This window comes from Globicephala melas, chromosome 10, assembly GCF_963455315.2.
Source record: "Globicephala melas chromosome 10, mGloMel1.2, whole genome shotgun sequence".
NCBI lineage: Eukaryota > Metazoa > Chordata > Mammalia > Artiodactyla > Delphinidae > Globicephala > Globicephala melas.
This window is the reverse complement of record NC_083323.1, coordinates 9,709,489-9,728,794: the sequence shown is the minus strand read 5'-3', so window position 1 is coordinate 9,728,794 and position 19,306 is coordinate 9,709,489. Positions and strand designations below refer to the sequence as shown.

At 41.3% G+C, this 19,306-nt stretch overlaps 1 protein-coding gene across 2 annotated transcripts; it reads right to left on the bottom strand.

Annotated features, from left to right (window-relative positions):
- Positions 1 to 788: 788 nt before the first annotated feature.
- On the bottom strand, positions 789 to 19,156 carry DDX17 (DEAD-box helicase 17). Of its 2 annotated transcripts, none has more exons than XM_030855963.2 (13): positions 18,783 to 19,156; positions 14,476 to 14,626; positions 13,656 to 13,755; positions 12,688 to 12,821; positions 12,317 to 12,382; positions 10,765 to 10,906; positions 10,228 to 10,388; positions 9,964 to 10,136; positions 9,510 to 9,620; positions 9,316 to 9,377; positions 7,822 to 7,881; positions 3,588 to 3,830; positions 789 to 2,746 (listed from the first exon to the last, which is right to left on the bottom strand). In XM_030855963.2, the coding sequence occupies exons 1-13, from the start codon at positions 18,830 to 18,832 to the stop codon at positions 2,241 to 2,243; spliced, it is 1,959 nt and encodes a 652-aa protein (XP_030711823.1). In that variant the 5' UTR covers positions 18,833 to 19,156; the 3' UTR covers positions 789 to 2,240. The 2 variants fall into 2 exon arrangements, with proteins under 2 accessions (XP_030711823.1, XP_030711824.1); XM_030855964.2 differs by having other exon boundaries at positions 3,594 to 3,830.
- Between the last annotated feature and the right edge of the window lie 150 nt (positions 19,157 to 19,306).

Genomic DNA, 19,306 nt, shown 5'->3' with positions numbered 1-19,306 from the left:
TCAATCGTGAGTACAATAATTAGCATCAAATGAGGATTCTTCTGCTCACATTCTGAAGCAAAGGCAGAACCTGAATTATGAGTGGCAGACATAGAGGCAGAAGACTTAACTCTGGAGCTATACAGGAAAAACTACTAGATTTCAGCTGTGCTCAGGCCACAATAGCTTTTGAATTTTGGGATATGCTGTTATTTTGACTTTCTGATTACAATATCCCCGGTGGAAAAAGGAAAGCAAGTAGCAGGCCAAATACCGCTTGCTTGCCCAGAGACCTTGCCCGCAAAGGGATGCTTTCAAGACTTGCAAGAGAGTAGGACACGCCCTGTGGTGGCACCTTTGTGTTAAAAATAAAATAAAATAAAATAAAAATCAGAATTTTGGTGTAGAAAAAAATGCCTATAATGGACTAATCAGTGCTTAGACGAACTTTTTTTTTTTGGGGGGGGGGACACTTTGGTTTGAAAGCACAGAGCGGTGTTGCCATGTTTTTCCTGTGCCTACCGTCCTCCCTCAGCCTCAACTTCTATAAGGAAGAGAAAAAGAAGTTAAGAAAGAAGAAAGTGGGGGGGTGGGGGGAGATATCAAAGTTCTCACATGCATACATTTCAGCTTATGCTGGCAACCTACCTGTATGTCGCACATTCAACCACACTTTCAGTACCCCTCAGAAACAATCCCTTCTCTCTCCCTGAAGAATTTTAAGAGGAAAACAAAAACCTCAAGTATTTAGATATTTTGATCTTACAAACCAGCAAGCAATCTCAGGCCTAAGCCAAAGAATGCAGTGGAGGCTCCCCCCTTTAACTACACTGTGAATGAACAATATCAATAACAGTATTAAAAAATTAAGTCCCACACTAGATACGAAGAGATTTCTGAGGCTGTCTGATCTCCCTGTCCTGTTACAGTGAACACAAGAGCAGAAAATTCTTTCCAGGCCCATCTGCTATATGAAGTCTCAGTAAAACGGTTGGTATTACTATGAAGGGGACAATCTCACCTACCTTTCAGGTGGAGGAAAAGTAAAAGGACTTGGACTTTAGTCCACTACCTACCTGTAAAAAGCTGAGTGCAAAAGGATGCTGAGGAAAATCTGCACCCAAAAGCTGTTACAAGCACTGCAGAGAACGGGAGTATGCAGAGAGTAAGAGTTCTTAATAAACCCTAAGACCCTTCAAGATAACTTGGCCAAAAGGGCTGAGTAGCTGGCAAAGGGTTGCTTTTACTCTAGCTCTACAAATACTGAGTTTAAAAAGAAAACCTGCCCACGGACTATACTGTTTATAATTAAACGTGGTTCTCACTCTGCAGGTGAATGCATATTTAACTGGTTCATAAATTTCCAATGAGCATTTATGTTCATTCTGCTCACAGCAGCTGTCTGGTTGGAAAATGAATTTCACAGATGGTCCCTGGTAACATGGGGAAGAAAAATAGGCAGCTTCCACCCAGATGCGGAGATGCTACATTTAACCATGACAATAAACATTTGGGATTTTTAATTTAAAGGATACACTTAAAAAAACTCAAGACTCAGCAATTTAATTTCTAACCTGACAATTAAAATGGTTATTTTTCAGTAATTGGGAAGGGGGAAGGCAGAGTGTAAGGGAGACAAAGCCAATTAGGAATTTTTAAAAAAACTGTCAAATGCATTTAACAAGCAATCAGCCAAAATGACAATGGCAAAGCACTGTCTTAAAAACTCATCAGGCCTGAGGAACCCTGTTCCAGCTTGAAAAAACATTAAAAAGCATTACAGAAAATGTGCAGGGAACTCCCTCTTGGTTTTCTATTCCAGTAACGAGAGCAATTTAAAGCACAGATGCCGTCTTCTTCTGCAGAATTCAACCCTCTACCCTCCCCCCCCCCCGACCGTAACTCAGGACAACAAAAAATGGGCTCCCACAAAAGGGCCTAACACCTTACTTTTTCTTTTAAAGATGAAAAATAGCTCAAACATCCTCAACATGCAAGAAGCTGGGGGGAAAAATCTCTTCCAGTCGGCTATACATATATATATACTTTTACAAAATCTGTTATTACAGACTGGATCATTTTGGCAGGCAGAAAAAACCTGGCAGTGAATTCTAACTAATCTGCATGAAAGACAAATCACAATGGTTGGGAAAAAAAATTAAAAAAGAAAAAGAAAGAAAAAGGGAAGAAGAAAAAAAGGAAAAGATAGCGTTCCTTTAAATGTAGTCAAGTCTGCACAAGTCACTACCACCTGAGTGGCTTCATTTACGTGAAGGAGGAGGGGGAGGAGGAGGGGGTGGGTACTGGTAGGCAGTCTGCCCCATGTAACCTATCATATTGGTAGCTCCCGGAGGCTGTGCAAACTGTTGTGACATCAGTGGCTGTGGCTGCTGCCCAGACCGGCCCATCCCACTAAACTGCTGGCTAGAGCTCTGTGAACTTCTCCCAGTTGAGGTGGTGCTACTGGCCCCGTAAGTGCCAGCACCATATTCTTGGGCTGTGTAACCACTTGTGCCATAAGCAGCTGCCCCATAGGTGCCTTGACCATAGGTGTATTGGCCTGCTTGTGCTCCAAAGGCAGAATTTGGACTTCCATAGCCACTACCGTTAGCATAACCGGCTCTATCGGTTTCACCACGATCCCGATAGCTTGCAGAGTCTCTCCGGCCACCATCTTTGACCCCTCGAAGCCTCCGGTCACACTCATCCTGATACATCAGATTGGGATTGTTGGCTGAAGAAGTGGTCCGGTATCGAGAACGACCTCCTGATGAGGACACAAGGAATTTTCAATACTACATATATGATCCAAACATAACCCCATGTAAAAATGCTACTCAGTACAAAAGTATTCAATATTCTTTCTTGATCTTTAATTAAGCGCTAGGCCAGCTTCCAAATCAGCACTTTATACTCAAAAGAATGGTAAACATTATTAAAGGATATTCAACTTCTCACCTTTTAGGCCCTTTCTTTATTTGAGGATTACCAAGAAACAGACTCTTCAAAATGTAAGAAAAATGGTAAGGACGGTTTAAAAAACAAAAAAAGGCATGCAGCTAAGTTCATACGACCACGAAGGGATCCTCTACTAGTGCACACTGGTTCTCAAATGTTGCTTCGCACACCTAACTGCATCAGAATCATCTCACAAGTTTTAGGGGAAAAGTTCAGGTTTCTAGTTCAATTCCAAACCCACTTAAAAAAAACAACAACTGCATTTTAAAAACCTCGAAGGGAATTCTGATGTAAAGCTTCAACATACAGCAAGTGGGGGGGGGAAACATCCTATCAAACCTATCAAACTTGTAGGCAGGAAACCCAGATACTACTATATTTTGCAACTGTCCAATTCAGATCCAGTAACTATGCCTGTCTCTACTACCACGAAATGGTATAAAATTACTGATTTCTCCATATGGAAAACCAAAAACCTAACACACTACTAAGGCTATGACAGGCTCCCAAACTTCGTATTGTCTTACTTAGAAGAGATTATGAAAAATTATTAAGCAACATACATTAACCTTCACTGGCTTAAAGAAACAAGGCACAATGAACACACAAAAATGATACCTTGGCAGTACCTGGAAAACTCCAGGACTTACCCTTACCCCCTCCTCCGCCGCCTCCTCTGTGGTCCACCAGCTGCATCAGTTTTGGATTGATAGCCTGATTAGCCTCTTCCAGCACTTTGATCAACTCTCTGGCCTGCTTTAGGTTCCCTGGGGTGAAGAAGGTATAGGCGGTGCCCTTGTTGGTGCTACGGGCTGTTCGGCCAATACGGTGCACATAATCCTCTGAACTGTTTGGATAGTCATAGTTGATCACAAACTTGACATCTTCCACATCTTCAAAGCCAATGATGAGTCAGTGTGTAGGTTGATGTGGCAGGGAAAGAGAAGGTAAAGGACATGCCAACAACAGGTGGGAAGCACGAATGCAGATGACAGCAAGAGGAGAGAAGATTAAGTTAGTAACCACTCTGAACAGGAACAAAAAAAGACTCATCCCAACAGAGTAAAAGAGGATTAACGATGCTTGAGACATGCAGAGGAAGCAGCATCTTTATCAGCTGTAAAATCCTAAGGAAATCCCATTCAACCATCCAAACTCCTGCCTCTTCTGTATCTTAAGCAATATACTGACAGGAGTTGTACCAAATTCCAGTTCCATCCTTTTCAAAACTGGAATGTAGAAAGTGGTACCATCATTAAGCTACAAGGCCAAATCACTTCTACTCTGTTGGGAGAAGCCTGGCAAAATCTACCAGTAATATAACAAACTTACCTTTAAACCAGTCACAGAGCAAAATGAAAAGAAAACAAAACAAAAACAAAAACAAAAACTTCATATACTTTATTACTACATTTCCATGGAGACTTAAGATATTTAGATTAAAAATTTTTTGCTTATATTAAAAAAAAACAAAACTGATCAGAGCCAAAGTTAAATACACACTTATTTTCCTTTGCAGAAATATCCAAATTACCTTTCCTCTTTCAATTACCACAAGAGCACATTACACTAAAATTTCACTGTACTACCAAACCCAGCTCTGCCAAATGAGGTTTTTTTCTCAACTCAAGGTTACTTCAACTCAGTCCTTGCTTCAATGATCAAAGATTGTCTATGTAACCTGGAAAATTAAACAGCCAAAGAGTGTGGGAAAAACCATGAAACCTTGAGACACAAGTTTAATGTTCTGTCCACTGCTGGGAACTGGACTGAATAACCTCCTAAAGCTTAAAGTATGTAAATGTTAGTGTAATGCTTTCAGCTAAATGTATATTTTTACCTACTTAAACAAACAAATTTAAGAATATAACAAAGAATCCTAATGTTTTGTGGAAAAAATCTGCATTTTACAAAGAATATTCAGAAAATATCCTAGATAAAACACAGATTTTTGTGATATAAATAATTAAAAAACATTCTCTGTTTGTTACCAGACCGATGCACACTCCCTCCTCCTTTGGGAAACCGCTGCAGCCGATCCCGTCTCTTTGCCTTTTATTTTTGGCGGCCTCCTTTCGAAAACTCCGCCTTCTGACACGGGACCACTGGAGCGCGGGGAGCATGCATCAAGGGTCCGTGGCAGTGAGAAGTCCCCACACACGCTCGCTCTGTGAACTGGCTTAGATGCTTCTCTGTAGCCCCATTTGGTTGCCAAGCGCCGGAGAACCTGGGTTCGGGTAAAAATTTCAGGTCCTCCAACGCCTCCCCCAAGGATAATTGGGGTGATTGTAGAAAAAAATAATTAATAAAAAAAATGTAAGTTACATCCAAAGGGTCAGACTGCATCTATTGCCCAGACTGGATTAATTTCAGGGGGAAAGGGGAGATGATTTAAAAAAAAAAAAAATTCAGCTGTTGTTAAAGGGCCTGTGAAGAAAGGGGCATTATGTCTGTTTCTTATTACAATAAAGGCTCCTCAGTCTTTACTGACCCCTAAAGTCCTGAAATCACACCAGAAAGACGAGAAGGCACTTATCACAGGGGGCAGCGTGAGTCTCCGGCTAGGGTCGTTGAGGTAACAAAGGGAAAACAAAAATTTACAGGGCCAGGATGGATGTGAGACGGGGGGAATGGGGAATTATGCTCCATGACCACATCTTCAGGGCTAGGATAATGCTCCTTACTCACTCCCACTGTGTATGACCACAGGCAGCAGAGCAGGTTGAATTATTGCACTGGATGCACAGATGTGTGCTTTCCTAGCAGAAAGCACTGGGGACTGGAGTCAACGGTTCAGCTATCAACACTTGGGAATACTTCTGGAAGGGTTCAATAGTGGGCAGACATAGTGCAAGTTCTTCATACTAGAAAGGTGTCTTGCGTGTGCACAGATAAAGCTGGCTGAGGGCACATAAGAGCAAGCGCAGAATTTGTTTCTCTCCAGTCTAGTCTAGCCTGCCCTGATGTTATTTGTGCACTGTCACAATATTACCTTGGTGTCTTTAGAGGAAGATGCTGTTGCAGGGTAAGAAATCAAAAAGTTAATGTTTTGGCCAGCTGCCCAGGGTAAGAACTTTTTGTCTGACAAGCCCTATGACATGGCCTGAATCTCCAATCACTAATTGGGAGGGGCTGAGACTAGTCAATAGGCTCATCTAGAGCTGCTTCGGGCCAATGTAGATTTGCCTCGGCCATGTACTGAGTGATCTGCAGCTGCTATCAAAGCTTCTGTTAAAAAACAAAACAAAATCAATTCAATACTTTTAGTTTAACAGTGTGTAGTTTAAACAAAAAAAGGAAAAATAAAAAATATCCCACTGGAAAGGGAATAAACAGTGGTTTCCGGAGGATGACTATTATAAAATTACGGGAATCGAAGAACTTACCTGAAGGGAACATTTAAGAGGCCATCGCTCGACAGGAAGTGAAAAAAGGCCTGGTGACTCAGCTGAAAATTGCACCCCTGTCTAATGAGGTAGAAGCCTTCACTTTCCAGGATCTTGTAGGACCTTGGTCAGCATTCTGCCATTTTGGTGGGTTTTCCCCTTCCTTTTGATTTTTTACAAGGCAGCAAACAAAGGGGCCCAAAACAAGCACTGATGCTGAGTAACAAGAAACAGACTCAGATACCTTCCCTCTCCCCTCTCTTGGATGAGTGGGGGTGGGACGAAGAGTCTATAAGTTATTCTAATGGCAGCCAATTGATTTGGTTTAGAAATGCAGGGGGACATGGAACAAATATTTTAAATTGTCTAGGCAAGATGCACAAAGAAGCTACCAGCACATAGCAAGCCTGTTTAAAAACCACCATCACTGAAAGCTTTTATGTAAACTGCTTTCAGGCCTCAGCCTCTTCTCCCAACAGGTCCAAGTTCTAACCGCACAGATCCAGACATGACCTCAGAGGGCAGAGACAATTTTTCAGTCATGGCTGCAAGTCACCACCTCTGAAGGAGGGAATGATGAGTGCAATGTTTAAAAAGCCTTCATTACTTTTGTATTCCAGTTTGAATACTTGCTCTCTTTATGTTGAATATCATAAGGGAATATGGTGCTTCTCGCCTTCCTGGGCAAGAAATTAGTATCTGTCAATAATTTAAAAATATCTTTGTGACAGAAATACTCTATCATTTTTAAAAATATAATAAGTTTTGAGTTACACCTGTTTTTCTCAGAATAATGGGCTAAAGTACCACAAAATATCTCTGAATACCTTAAATCGTAATGGGTTGAAAACTCCAGAACATCAACTTCAAATTAAGTTCTTCAATCGGAAGACAGCGCATCGATGATATGAGTATGGGTGGGAGGAGGGGATAACTGAGTGCTCATGATAGTTTTACTTCAGTAAATTAAATTGGGCAATGCAGATTTAATTGCTGAAAGATATCATATCTATAGATTTACTAAATCCCAAGAATACATTAGCACTTATGGAATTGGACATCTGCAGATAGATTGGTAAAGGGGAAAAAAATAACTGAAGAAACTAGCTTCTAATAGCTAGGTTCAATTGGGCTCATTTTATTCACCCAGAATATAGAATAAAACCAGGAAGAAGTTGAGCTGTGCAAATGAACGTCTCCTCTCCCTCTACCAGTTTAAACAGTCATGCCTAGGCCTTGCTGCAGACCAAAGCCTGTTTGTTAGGAGCAGGAAGAGACTTTGAAAATAAAAGGAAAAAAACCCCCCCAAACAAACAAAAAACCCACCAAGGTTAAAAAAAATCATGGGGGGAAGGGGAATCACGTACTTTGTATGTAATTCTTCTCTTTTAAATATTTATCTAAACACACGTATATGCAACTCTAATGTGAAAAGACAAGCAAATCTTTTAACCAAAAGATACATATACCATTGACAGAGACACCTATCTATACAAACCTAGCCCACGGGAGGCTACATCTGTGGCAATGAGAATGGGAGCCTTTCCAGAACGGAACTCTGCAAAACAAGGATAGTACCATGAAAGCAAGTTATAAAATTAAGGCTACACCGTGATATATCTTAAAAAATGACCAAATAAACATTCCCAGCTACCTGGCCTTCTTACCCTATCATATTAAAACTTCAAGTAATGGTGTAAGAACACACCAAGCTCTTCTAAATTTAAAGATAATAGTAATTCTTTTGAAAATATTTATTATACTCACCTTTAGCACAGGAGCAATAGATCAAAAAATTTACCTCTAATAATGAAATACCATTAAAACGGTGTGGCAATGTGTAACAGAATTAACATGAGGTGGAAATTTTCTTCCCTTAAATTATGACAGCAAAGTTGTCTCCCAAATAAAACAACACCAAAAGTGGGGGTGGGGGAGGGGGTATGAAAAGGGAGGAAGTTTAAAAGATGTGGAATGGGGCTTCCCTGGTGGCACAGTGGTTGAGAGTCTGCCTGCCGATGCAGGGGACATGGGTTCGTGCCCCGGTCTGGGAGGATCCCACGTGCCGCGGAGCCGCTGGGCCCGTAAGCCATGGCCGCTGAGCCTGCGCGTCCGGAGCCTGTGCTCCGCAACGGGAGAGGCCACAGCAGTAAGAGGCCAGCGTACCACCAAAAAAAAAAAAAAAGACGTGGAATGAAAGGAGAAACCATTAACTTTGCCCTGTGAAATAACAGAATATATATACTGGTCTCTGCCCTCAGTTCCTGGCACAGAGCTCCTAAAACCCTTGTAAAACAGGGATGCTAGGAGAATCTTTTATTCTAATACTTAAGTCTTTGACCCTGGTCCCTGAACAAGGGTTCCTAAACAAGAACAAGACAGGAATCTTTGTTCTAGTGAAAAGACACTTGATGGGCTCCAGAATAGCTCCTGGATGGATGCTGTTCACCAGAAAGACCAAGCCATGATCAGAGAAGCTTGGAACTTTGAGCCCCACTCTGAAGAGGAGAGGAGAGGAGAGGGAGACTGAGTTAACGTGATGAAGCCTCTATTAAAAGCCCACAAGTATGGGATGTGGGGAGCTTTCAGGCTGGTGTACATATCTATAAAGACAAGACCTCATTAGATAAAGGGTGGTCTAAGTGGTGAAAAAGTGGTGTAAAGAGCCAGCACTAATGACCTTGAAGTATGGTGATGACAAAAATGCCCCCAATATTCAATTAACTAGAGCAGAGCTAGGCAAACCCTGGTCTTTGGGTCAAATCTGGCACAATGCCTATTTTTGCAAATAAAGTTTTGCTGGAACACAGCCAGGCTATCTCTTTACATAATGCCTATGGCCATTTTTGTGCTACAACAGCAGAGTTTAACAGTTGTGACACAAAACACTATACAGTCTGCAAAGCCGAAAATATTTACTACCTGGCTCTTTACAGAAAGTGTGCCAATCCCTGAAACAGAGTGTAAGAACAATGCTTAGTTTTGAACTCACCATTAAGTACCCAATCTCTTTCTGGTTGACTCTTGTCTCCATGGATACACATAGCTGGCCAACTGTCAGAAGAAAAGAGCAAAGTACATGTTTGGCATTGCTGAAATATTATACAACATTCACAACACCAATTCAGAAATTCCTACTGAACTATAAAATCTGAGGCAAATTAATTACCTCAGTGCTGCACTCACCCATCTCTGCGCATCCTTCGAGTGAGGTCATCACAGCGTCTTTTCGTCTCTACAAATATTATTGTCTTATTTTCCTTTTCAGCCATTATTTCCTCCATGAGTTGGATCAACCTGAAAACAAGACCAAACAATTCAGTCATCCAGAGAAGACCCCCTACACATCACGCAGAAGCTATCTTTGCATTATCAACCCTCCAAAGCTTTAGTACTTTCTTTTCAAATTACTTTCTCTATAGCTGGTAATTATCAGAACTGGGATTCAAATCCAAGGATCCAGAATCCTTGCCTTTAACCACAAGCTCTGATGAATAATATAAAGAATGGATTGTTGGAAAGCTAGCAATGCTTTTAATGTTTTCAAGCCTAAAAAATACTGGCGTCTATAACACTTTAGTTTTGGAGGATTATTAGGAAAGGTTTATCAGCATCATCAAAACAGTGAAATCTTTCATACTTGTGGTCTTTTTCACTTTCCATGCAGACATCCACAATCTGGAGGATGTTGTGGTTGGCACTCAACTCCAGATTGCCTACGTTGATCTGGGTGTAATCACGAAGGAAATCCTCTGCAAGCTGTCTTACTTCTTTTGGCCAGGTTGCACTCCACATTAATGTCTGCCTATCAGGCTATCCGGAAAGGAATGGAAAGGCTTTCTTTTAGATTAAGTAACTACTACAGGCAAAGGGTATAAGACAACGAATTATCAGCTTTACACACCCTGATTTGGTCAACAATTTTACGAATCTGGGGTTCAAAGCCCATGTCAAGCATTCTGTCAGCCTCATCCAGTACAAGGTAAGTACATCGGCGAAGATTTGTCTTTCCTGACTCCAGGAAATCTATCAGGCGGCCAGGAGTAGCTATACAGATCTCGACACCTGTAAAACAAATCCAAAGATCTATCCAACGAAGAATTCTTTACACACTGTTCAAGCCTCAGCAAACTAAGAAGCACCAACTCTGGTGGTTGTACCCAGTGCTGCAGAGCACTAACTAAATTTTAACACAGTGCCTGGAAAAGCATGATGTAACAAAAATTTATGTATAATCATCCGAACCTCGACAAAGTTTAAGTCTAGTCACACTGAACTTCCCTAAAATAGCATTTTAACCATATTTGAGAATTGCTAAGCTGCTGAAATACTCATCTCCCCCCACCAACCAGAATCCACTGTTTTCTTCTTCAATTTCACTTACAGAAATTGGTAAAATGAGAGAAACTAATAATTCTTAAACACTAATTTTTTAAATTACCTCTCTCCAAGTCTCGAATCTGGGGACCTTTAGGAGCACCTCCATAAATGCAAGTGCTCTTCAATCTAGAACATTTGCCATAGTCATCAGCCACCTGCTGTACCTGCTGGGCAAGTTCTCTGGTAGGAGCCAGAACTAGACACTAAAACAAACAAACAAACAAATCACTTGAGACACCTATCTCAAGTTTAAGGAGGAAAAGAAAAGTACAAAAAGGTTATTTAATTCTCTATTGTTTAATTTGGTACTTTCAAGTTTGTGATGGGGTGAGGAGTTGGGAAGGCAGGGGGTCTAAGACAGTGCACTGGAGTGTGGCAAAAATTATGAGAACTAATACTTGGCCTGTGGTATGATGGTTGACTTTTGACACATGATTCGTTACCGTTATGTGTGCTATGTAAGTAGATTTACAGACTGTATTACCTAGTTTTAACTAAACAATTCACAAAATGAGTAAGTAGCTATAAAATATTCCTGCAAAACCATGGATTAAATATTAGAAACAAACTGGGAGATTGGGATTGACATATATACACTAATATGTATGAAATAGATAACTAATGAGAACCTGCTGTATAGCACAGGGAACTCCACTTCGCTGTACAGTAGAAACTAACACAGCATTGTAAATCAACTGTATCCCAATTAAAGAAAAAAAAAAGAAACAGATGAACAGGAAATGAGCAAAGCTGACACTTTTCTGACATCAAGTTTAAGCTCTTAGCCAGGCACATTAGACAAAAACAAGGATGACTTATACACAACGTGACAAGAAGTTGGCCAAAAAATACAAAATTAAGACACTTTGAAACAGGTATCATATATACTGTTAACAATGGCTCTCACTCGGTGTACTGATCCATTAGACATTAACTAATGACAATAAAGCTAACTCTATTAGCCATATGGAATACATTACATATTATGTTAATGAAAGGTAATGCATTATTTCTTGTTGTGAATACACTGAGACATACTATAATAATGTATTCATAAACATATAGTGAGTGCAAGCTCTATTAAAAAAAAAGTTAAGAATGTACATTCAAAATGTTTGAAGACCACTACTGAAATCTTACAGTAAATAGCATAAATGAAAATGATCAAACAAGAAAATCATGCTGCTCTGTAAACATTTACAGACGCATCACTTAACCATAGAGAATACACATCCGAAACCCGACTCAGCCACAGGGCAAGGATCTCATTTCATACTTTTTTATCCCTCATAGCATCAATGAGCAATTAAGAATTGCACTTGAATTTAATGCAGAGTAAATGCCTCTATATGAAGGTAATGGGCATAACTGGTAAAAGTACGAGTAGTTCAAATTCAAGCTCAGCCATTTAATTCCTATATGACCCTGGGCAAGTCATTTAATTGCATTGTGTCTAAAATTTATCAGTAAGATAGACATAATCTCTCTTCCGGATACAGAAGGTAGGGTTGAGAATGAAATCTGAGAACATATGTAAAGCACAGTGCCTGAAACACAATAATCATTAAGTTGTAGTCATTCTTAGAAGTGTAAACAAACTGAAACACACTTACAATTGGGCCATCTCCTCTTTCCAAGTAAGGCTGGTGGTTAATATGAACAATAGCAGGCAGCAAATACTGGGGTGGGGGGAAAGAAGGACAGTGTTATACCAAAACTAAGCCATTATATTAATTGTTCTAAATTATCACAGTAATTGATAATGCCTAAGTAACTAGGAAAGGGAAAACAGAACTCACAACTGTTACACACATGTGCAATGTATATTTGAACACAAAATGCTTCCACATATTTCAGATACCTAAAAAAGCTGAAATATTATCCCTATCTGAATTAGAATTTCAAGAATTGAGAACATATGGAGTATTTACAATAGCAAAATAAGTTACCACAATATTAAAAATCTTCCCTTGCTGGTACATACCGCCAATGTCTTCCCAGAGCCAGTCTGAGCAATGCCCACCATATCCCGGCCACTAAGAGCCAAGGGAAATCCCTGGCACTGAATTGGAGTTGGTTCTGTGAAGTGCTGATCCATCAACACATCCATTACGTATTCTGTACGAAAATCGATATTACTACTTTAAGTAAAACTAAGGACCCACAGCCAAAAGAAATTTAAAAAACTGTTAAGCTCATTGAAGGGAGGATTTACCCAGCTTTACATCTCTCCAAGTATTGTTTTTTTCTTCAGTACTGAATCTTTGACCTGTTACTTACTACTTCTCAAGAAGGCTACTGCCACAGCCATCTACCCTTACCCTCGAAAACTTGAAAACCACTGCTCTGAAGTATTTAACATGGTAATGACTACCATGGTACATGGTAGTCACTTATTGTTTATCTAATTCAAATTTTAACCAGCTAGAAAGCAATTTCATTTTGCTGTTTTCTAAAAAGTAGAGGCAAAATCCCAGGGAAAGATGGGGGAAAAAAGCAAAAAACCCAAAAAGTTCTAAGCAAAGAACACATGAGCATTAAAAATAAAACAAAACAAGGCTTCCCTGATGGCGCAGTGGTTGAGAGTCCATCTGTCGATGCAGGGGACGCAGGTTTGTGCCCCGCTCCGGGAACATCCCCCATGCCGCGGAGCGGCTGGGCCCCTGAGCCATGGCCGCTGAGCCTGCGCGCCCAGAGCCTGTGCTCCGCAACGGGAGAGGCCACTGCAGTGAGAGGCCGCGTACCGCAAAAAAAAATAATAAAAACAAAACAAAAACCCAAAACCACAAACACACACACACAAACAAAAACCCCCAAAAACCTTTGTGAAAGATTTCTACTTATCTTTTCAACAAAATCCTGAGCCTGGGTCAAAACCTTTAAATAACCTATGACCACACTGACTGTTCAAGCTAAATTAACAATTAAGATACTGGATTGAAAAACACTTACGTGGGAAGTTAGCATGATGGAAGGCAAACACAGGTTTAGGACAAACATCGCCTCCTCTCACTGTAATCTCTTTCTTTCGGCGTAGTTCATCAACCTCATACTATGTAAGACAACAAAGTAAGACAAATCAGTAAACAAGTTATTCTAAACATGCAAAACTTTATGTTCCAATACAGCAGAACAATTATCATCAAATCCACAATTACATTGGAAAATATGTATAACACTTCTTATAGTGCTTTCATATGTGTTCAGCTTCATCCAACTCTGAGTCAATGAGGCAGGTTAGCAAACGTTCCATTTTCCACGAGAAAACAGTTACTCAGAAAGATTAGTAAACTGCCCAAGGCCAGAAGTAGGAAGAGGGAGAAAATGTGGAACTTAGGACCAAGTGCTCTTTCCTTACACTTTCTTCTGAACAAGTTACCATGTCATGCGTAAAGTCCAAAATAATCATGAGGTTAAAAATACAAACCCGAGTAAAAGCCAATGTTTTAAATTTTTAATTTACTTCATAGATGAAAAGACATGATACCTCATATACAGCTAAAATCACATAACAAATTGGTTGGAAAATATAACCAACAAATGAGAACCAAGTAATACATTAGGTATTACTGGTTTCTCTTGTATCAGCAATCCTAACAAGAACCAAGGAAAGTACCACCACACTAGACTAAAACATATAACAAAAAACAAAACAAAACACAAAAACATGTAACAGCAATGGCTGTATATAAGTATACTCTGGCTAACGTACCTACTTGGTTCATTACTGTATAAGAAAAAAAAGTAAATAAATAAAACCCCCCAAACTTACCGGAGTCAGCCTTGCCACTTCTGGATGTTCAACATAAAAATTCTTCTCAAACTTGGGGAGCTCACTCAAATCCCACTTCTTTTTACGTAAACGCTCCCCAGGATTACCAAACTTCTTCGGGGGAAGGCCACCACCGCCTCTTGCTCCAAACCTAGAAACACCAACATTTTTAGCTTTTTAGTGTTTTTAAAGCAAAATATCTTAGGTGCCACAAAAACATGTAAAAAGATGGGACTCTTGGGCTTCCCTGGTGGCGCAGTGGTTGAGAGTCCGCCTGCCGATGCAGGGGACATGGGTTCGTGCCCCGGTCCGGGAAGATCCCGCATGTCGCGGAGCAGCTGGGTCCGTGAGCCACGGCCGCTGAGCCTGCGCCTCCGGAGCCTGTGCTCCGCAACGCGAGAGGCTACAACAGTGAGAGGCCTGCGTACCAAAAAAAAAAAAAAAAAAAAAAAAAAAAAAGATGGGACTCTTAAGATACTACCAGCCCCCTCCAAAAAAATATTTACTTGTAAAGTGCTTAAAACAGTATCTGGCATAGTAAACACTCAGTACAAGCTGGCCTAATTGTATTCATTTAACAAATAGTTACTGGGTACCAACTATGTACCAGGTACTGTTTTAAGTGGTGCTAGAGATATTAAAGTGAATAGAAGTCTCTACTCTTATGTAATATTCTGAAATGTAGGTAAGTGAGGACATAAAAGTTTAAATTAGGGCAAAATTGTGGACAGGAAGAAAAACAGTTCAAGTGGCTCCATACTTGGAACGGCTTCTTGAACCCCTTATCCCTTTATACTGTGATGAGCACTCCTTTTGCCTGCTCATCTGCTAAGGAAAACTACTAGGACCCCTAAAAGACTGGTAGGCTAGGCTTCACCTTTAGTTTATGCTAATGAATGGCCAGGGCAAAAATTTATAATCTTTCCTACCACTTTATCTCCACCTTTATCTTCTTTCTCCTTTCTGTTCACAGGCAAATAGTACTATTAACTATAAATTTGCTAAAAGAACCAATAATAAGGCTTATTTAAGGTCTTTAAATCTCTATTTAAAAATCAATCTTTTTGCTTTATCTTTCACAACATACAAGTTCAACTGGAATACAAATGTGGCCATTAGCCGAACTTGACATTCTACTTTTCCTAGAAGAATCCCAACACTAAGATGGTCTTCATTTCTGTATTTCAACCTATTAAGGTGCAGGGCGTTGTCTGATGGACAAATAATATACAGTATGTTTTCTATCCCATTTCCTTACTCCTGAAAATACACTGAATTTAATTTTTTTCCACTCTAAGTCAATCATATCCTCTTGCAAGTGGTTCCACTTAATAATCAACAGGCAGGGCTTCCCTGGTGGCGCAGTGGTTGAGAGTCCGCCTGCCGATGCAGGGGACACGGGTTCGTGCCCCGGTCCGGGAAGATCCCACTGCCGCGGAGCGGTTGGGCCCGTGAGCCACGGCCGGCCGCTGAGCCTGCGCGTCCGGAGCCTGTGCTCCGCAACGGGAGAGGCCACGGCAGTGAGAGGCCCGCGTACCGCAAAAAAAAAAAAGAAAAAAAAAAGGCATAACTTGGCTGATTCCATTTATACTACTGCTGATCAATACCTATGACACCTTCAATATGCCCTCAGGCTTAAGACTGAACAGATCTAAAACTACATGGGTTGACCCCTCCCCCCTCACTTGCAAGTGAAGCAACTAACACAATTTTAAATAAGGTGCTCTACAAATAAAAAAGCCAAGTCATTAGATTGTCAGTCTTGCAAAGAATAAAAATGACCCAAGACCAATTTTCAGAGATTGGCTGCCTAATTATATAAATTTATGTGATTCCTAGAAGATGCCATTTCAATGCTGCTGCTGTTGCATTCCAGCGCTACCAAGACCTTAAAATAACGACCTAGAACAGAACTTAGAGCCTTTTCTCTTGTAGAATTTGAGTATATTTGTGCCACCATTTAAAGATGCACATATCCTAACCCCCTGCATACCATGCTGCTCATTTAATGTTTTTACCGAGCATTAAGTTTAATTTGGCTTTGCAATAAATACCAGTTTTGAAGATTTGTACATTAACATGCAAAATCAAGGTAGTTTAAATGTACAATGCACATTTGTACTGTCCGTGTACGTACACTACCTCACTCATTCCCCTTTCAAAACAATAATCCATTTCAGCTCTGTTCGGTTCAGGACAAACAGCAGCAATTCAAATAACACAGGAAATTTCATAGTAAAGGTAGAATCAGGGCACAGACCACATTAAAGAGTGCCATTTTGTTTGAAATGAATTATTTCTAAAGTCTTTTTTAATGTCATCTGACACTTAAGAGTCAATATGGGTGGGGTAAACTAAGAATGGATCAGTAATTCATTTTCCTCTTTTCAAATAATGAACTTTTATTATTAAAGCATATATACAGTAAGATATTAAACCAAACACCCACGGTAAAAAAAAACCCACCATTATCAGTACCTTGGTAGCCTCCATGTGCCTATTTCAAGTTTACAATCCCCATCATAACTAGTACCTCGAATTTTAACCATTGCGTTGTTTTTTGGTCTTGTCCTATTTGTTAGTGTCCTTATATGTTATTCTTCTAGCACAACTTGTTTTACTTAACATTATATTTGTGAATCATCCAATCATCCATGTTGATACAAGTTTTTCTTTTTCACTGCTGTACTGCAGTCTTATTGCACTTTAGTTTATGCTAATGAATTTATCCAGACATTTGAGCTGTTCCTAATACTGTCATGAACAACACTGTTATAAACATGGATACCGGGGTAGGTGTACAGGGTTTCTCTAGGCCTAAGAGTCTAGGGTATAAAGCTTAAGAGAGGAATTCTGGGTCATCTTCATTTTACTACGTAACATTAAATTCTTTTTCCTAAGTGGTTGTACTGAAATTCACTTCTAAATTTAGCTATACTATGAAACACTAAGCAAACATTTCCACTTACAGCCCTCCGACTTTAACGCTAAAATCAAATATTTTCCTTCATAACAAGGTATAAGTAAAAGCAATCCTTTTTAGTTAGTAAATTAAGAGATAATTGAAGAGCTTGTAACTAGAAGGTCTGGTACTTGTGTATCTGAACCACAAGACAAAAATGTTTGAGAAAATAGCATTAACAGAATGCCTACTACAGAGAGACAATTACACACAGTATCTCAATTCTGGAGAACAATGCAAAGGCAATTACTATCCCCAACTTCAGATGAGAAAATCGGCTCACAAAGGTTCAGGATCTTGCCCAATGTCACCCACACTCATATATATATTAAGAAGTGGCGTCACATAAACTTTTTATGCATAGATAAAACTTTTATTACAAAAAAGTAAACAGCATAAGTCAACACGGATCTCTAAAGCAACTTTTTCCTTTAACGGTGTAGGGGGGGACACATTAAGACTTGTATCTCAGTATCTGGGAGGACTCCAGGTTTAACCCTGTTAACTTCCAACCCAATAACCGTGGCATTACAACATCAAAAATTTTCAAGCTAGGCCGAGAAGTTAATGCTTCAGTCCAATTAGAGAAGGAAAAAAAAAAAAGACTGAAACATTAAAAAAAAACCCAAAACCCTGTAATAACGACCAAACCAAAAACTCCCTCCCCCCAAACGACCATTTAGAGGGCAAGTAATCCCATCGCTTTGCATTTCAATGTGCTTCCATCGAATTATTTTAAAATACGACTAAAGTTAATTTTTAAATATTTTAAAGACTACCAGTCAGCCTCTTAGTCTCTAGTTTCAAGCCAGGTTTCCAGTTCCATGAACAGGGAAGCCATTTCGCGTAAAAGATTTTCCCAGACTGAACTCGGAGACCTCATCCTCTTCTCTCAGCAAGAACATCCGAGTTTCACGCATGAACACTAGGCCTGGAGAGATCAAATGACTTGCTCAAATCGGCCGGGCTCGAAAGCCGGGAAACGAAAGAGGCCCGGGCCGAGTTGGCGGCGGCCAGGCCTCCCCTCCTGCTCCCCGCGGGGCTGAGGCCGGGCCGCGCCGCGCCACGACGACCGTCCGCAAGCAGGGGCTGGGGCGTCGCCAAGCCGCCGCCCCCCCTGCCGGGTCACCAGTGACCCGGGGGCCCAGGCCCACCCAGAGGCCCGCGCTCTAAACCGGTATTACGTCCCGGGTCGCCTCGCCTCCCACAGTTGGGAGCGTCGCTCCCACGCTCGCAGTCAGCTCTAAAGTCTTCCGCTCGACCGCAGACTGCGGTCTCCTCAGGAAGCAACCTCCTCCCCGCCCCGCGGGCTCACAAGGCCTTTCCTCTCCTCCTCCCCCCTTACCCTCCACGGTCACGATCCCGGTCCCGGTCCCCAAAGCCGCCTCCGCGCATGGTCCCAAATGGATAGAGATCTGGGAGCGGGGCACGGATGGCCGGGCTCGGGAGGGCCTGCGGCTCCGGTCTAGTGACGACCGATGGCGGCGGCGCCTCCGCTGTTGGGGCGGCGGCAGGCGCGGCGCTTTCTCGCTCCGACGCGCTGTCTCCCGTCGCAGACGCCACCGTCGCCGCCTCTCTCGTCGGAGACGGGAGCAAAACACAGAGAATCGGGGTTACAGAAGCAGTGGGTAGGTTTGGCTACGCTCAAACCCGGCAGTGCCGCGGTTTAGGCGTCTCCTTCCTTCCCAGCGACTGCACAAAATGGCGGCCGACGCTGAGACGGCTCCAGCTTAACGCTACGTACGCCGGAGACGATACGTAAACAGCGTCGCGGAATAGCTCGCGGGCTTCACAGAGTACTACGGGTATTCTTGGAAGCATTTTACGTCAGTTGCGGAGGCGGGCGCACTTTGCGGTCGGGAGCCAAAA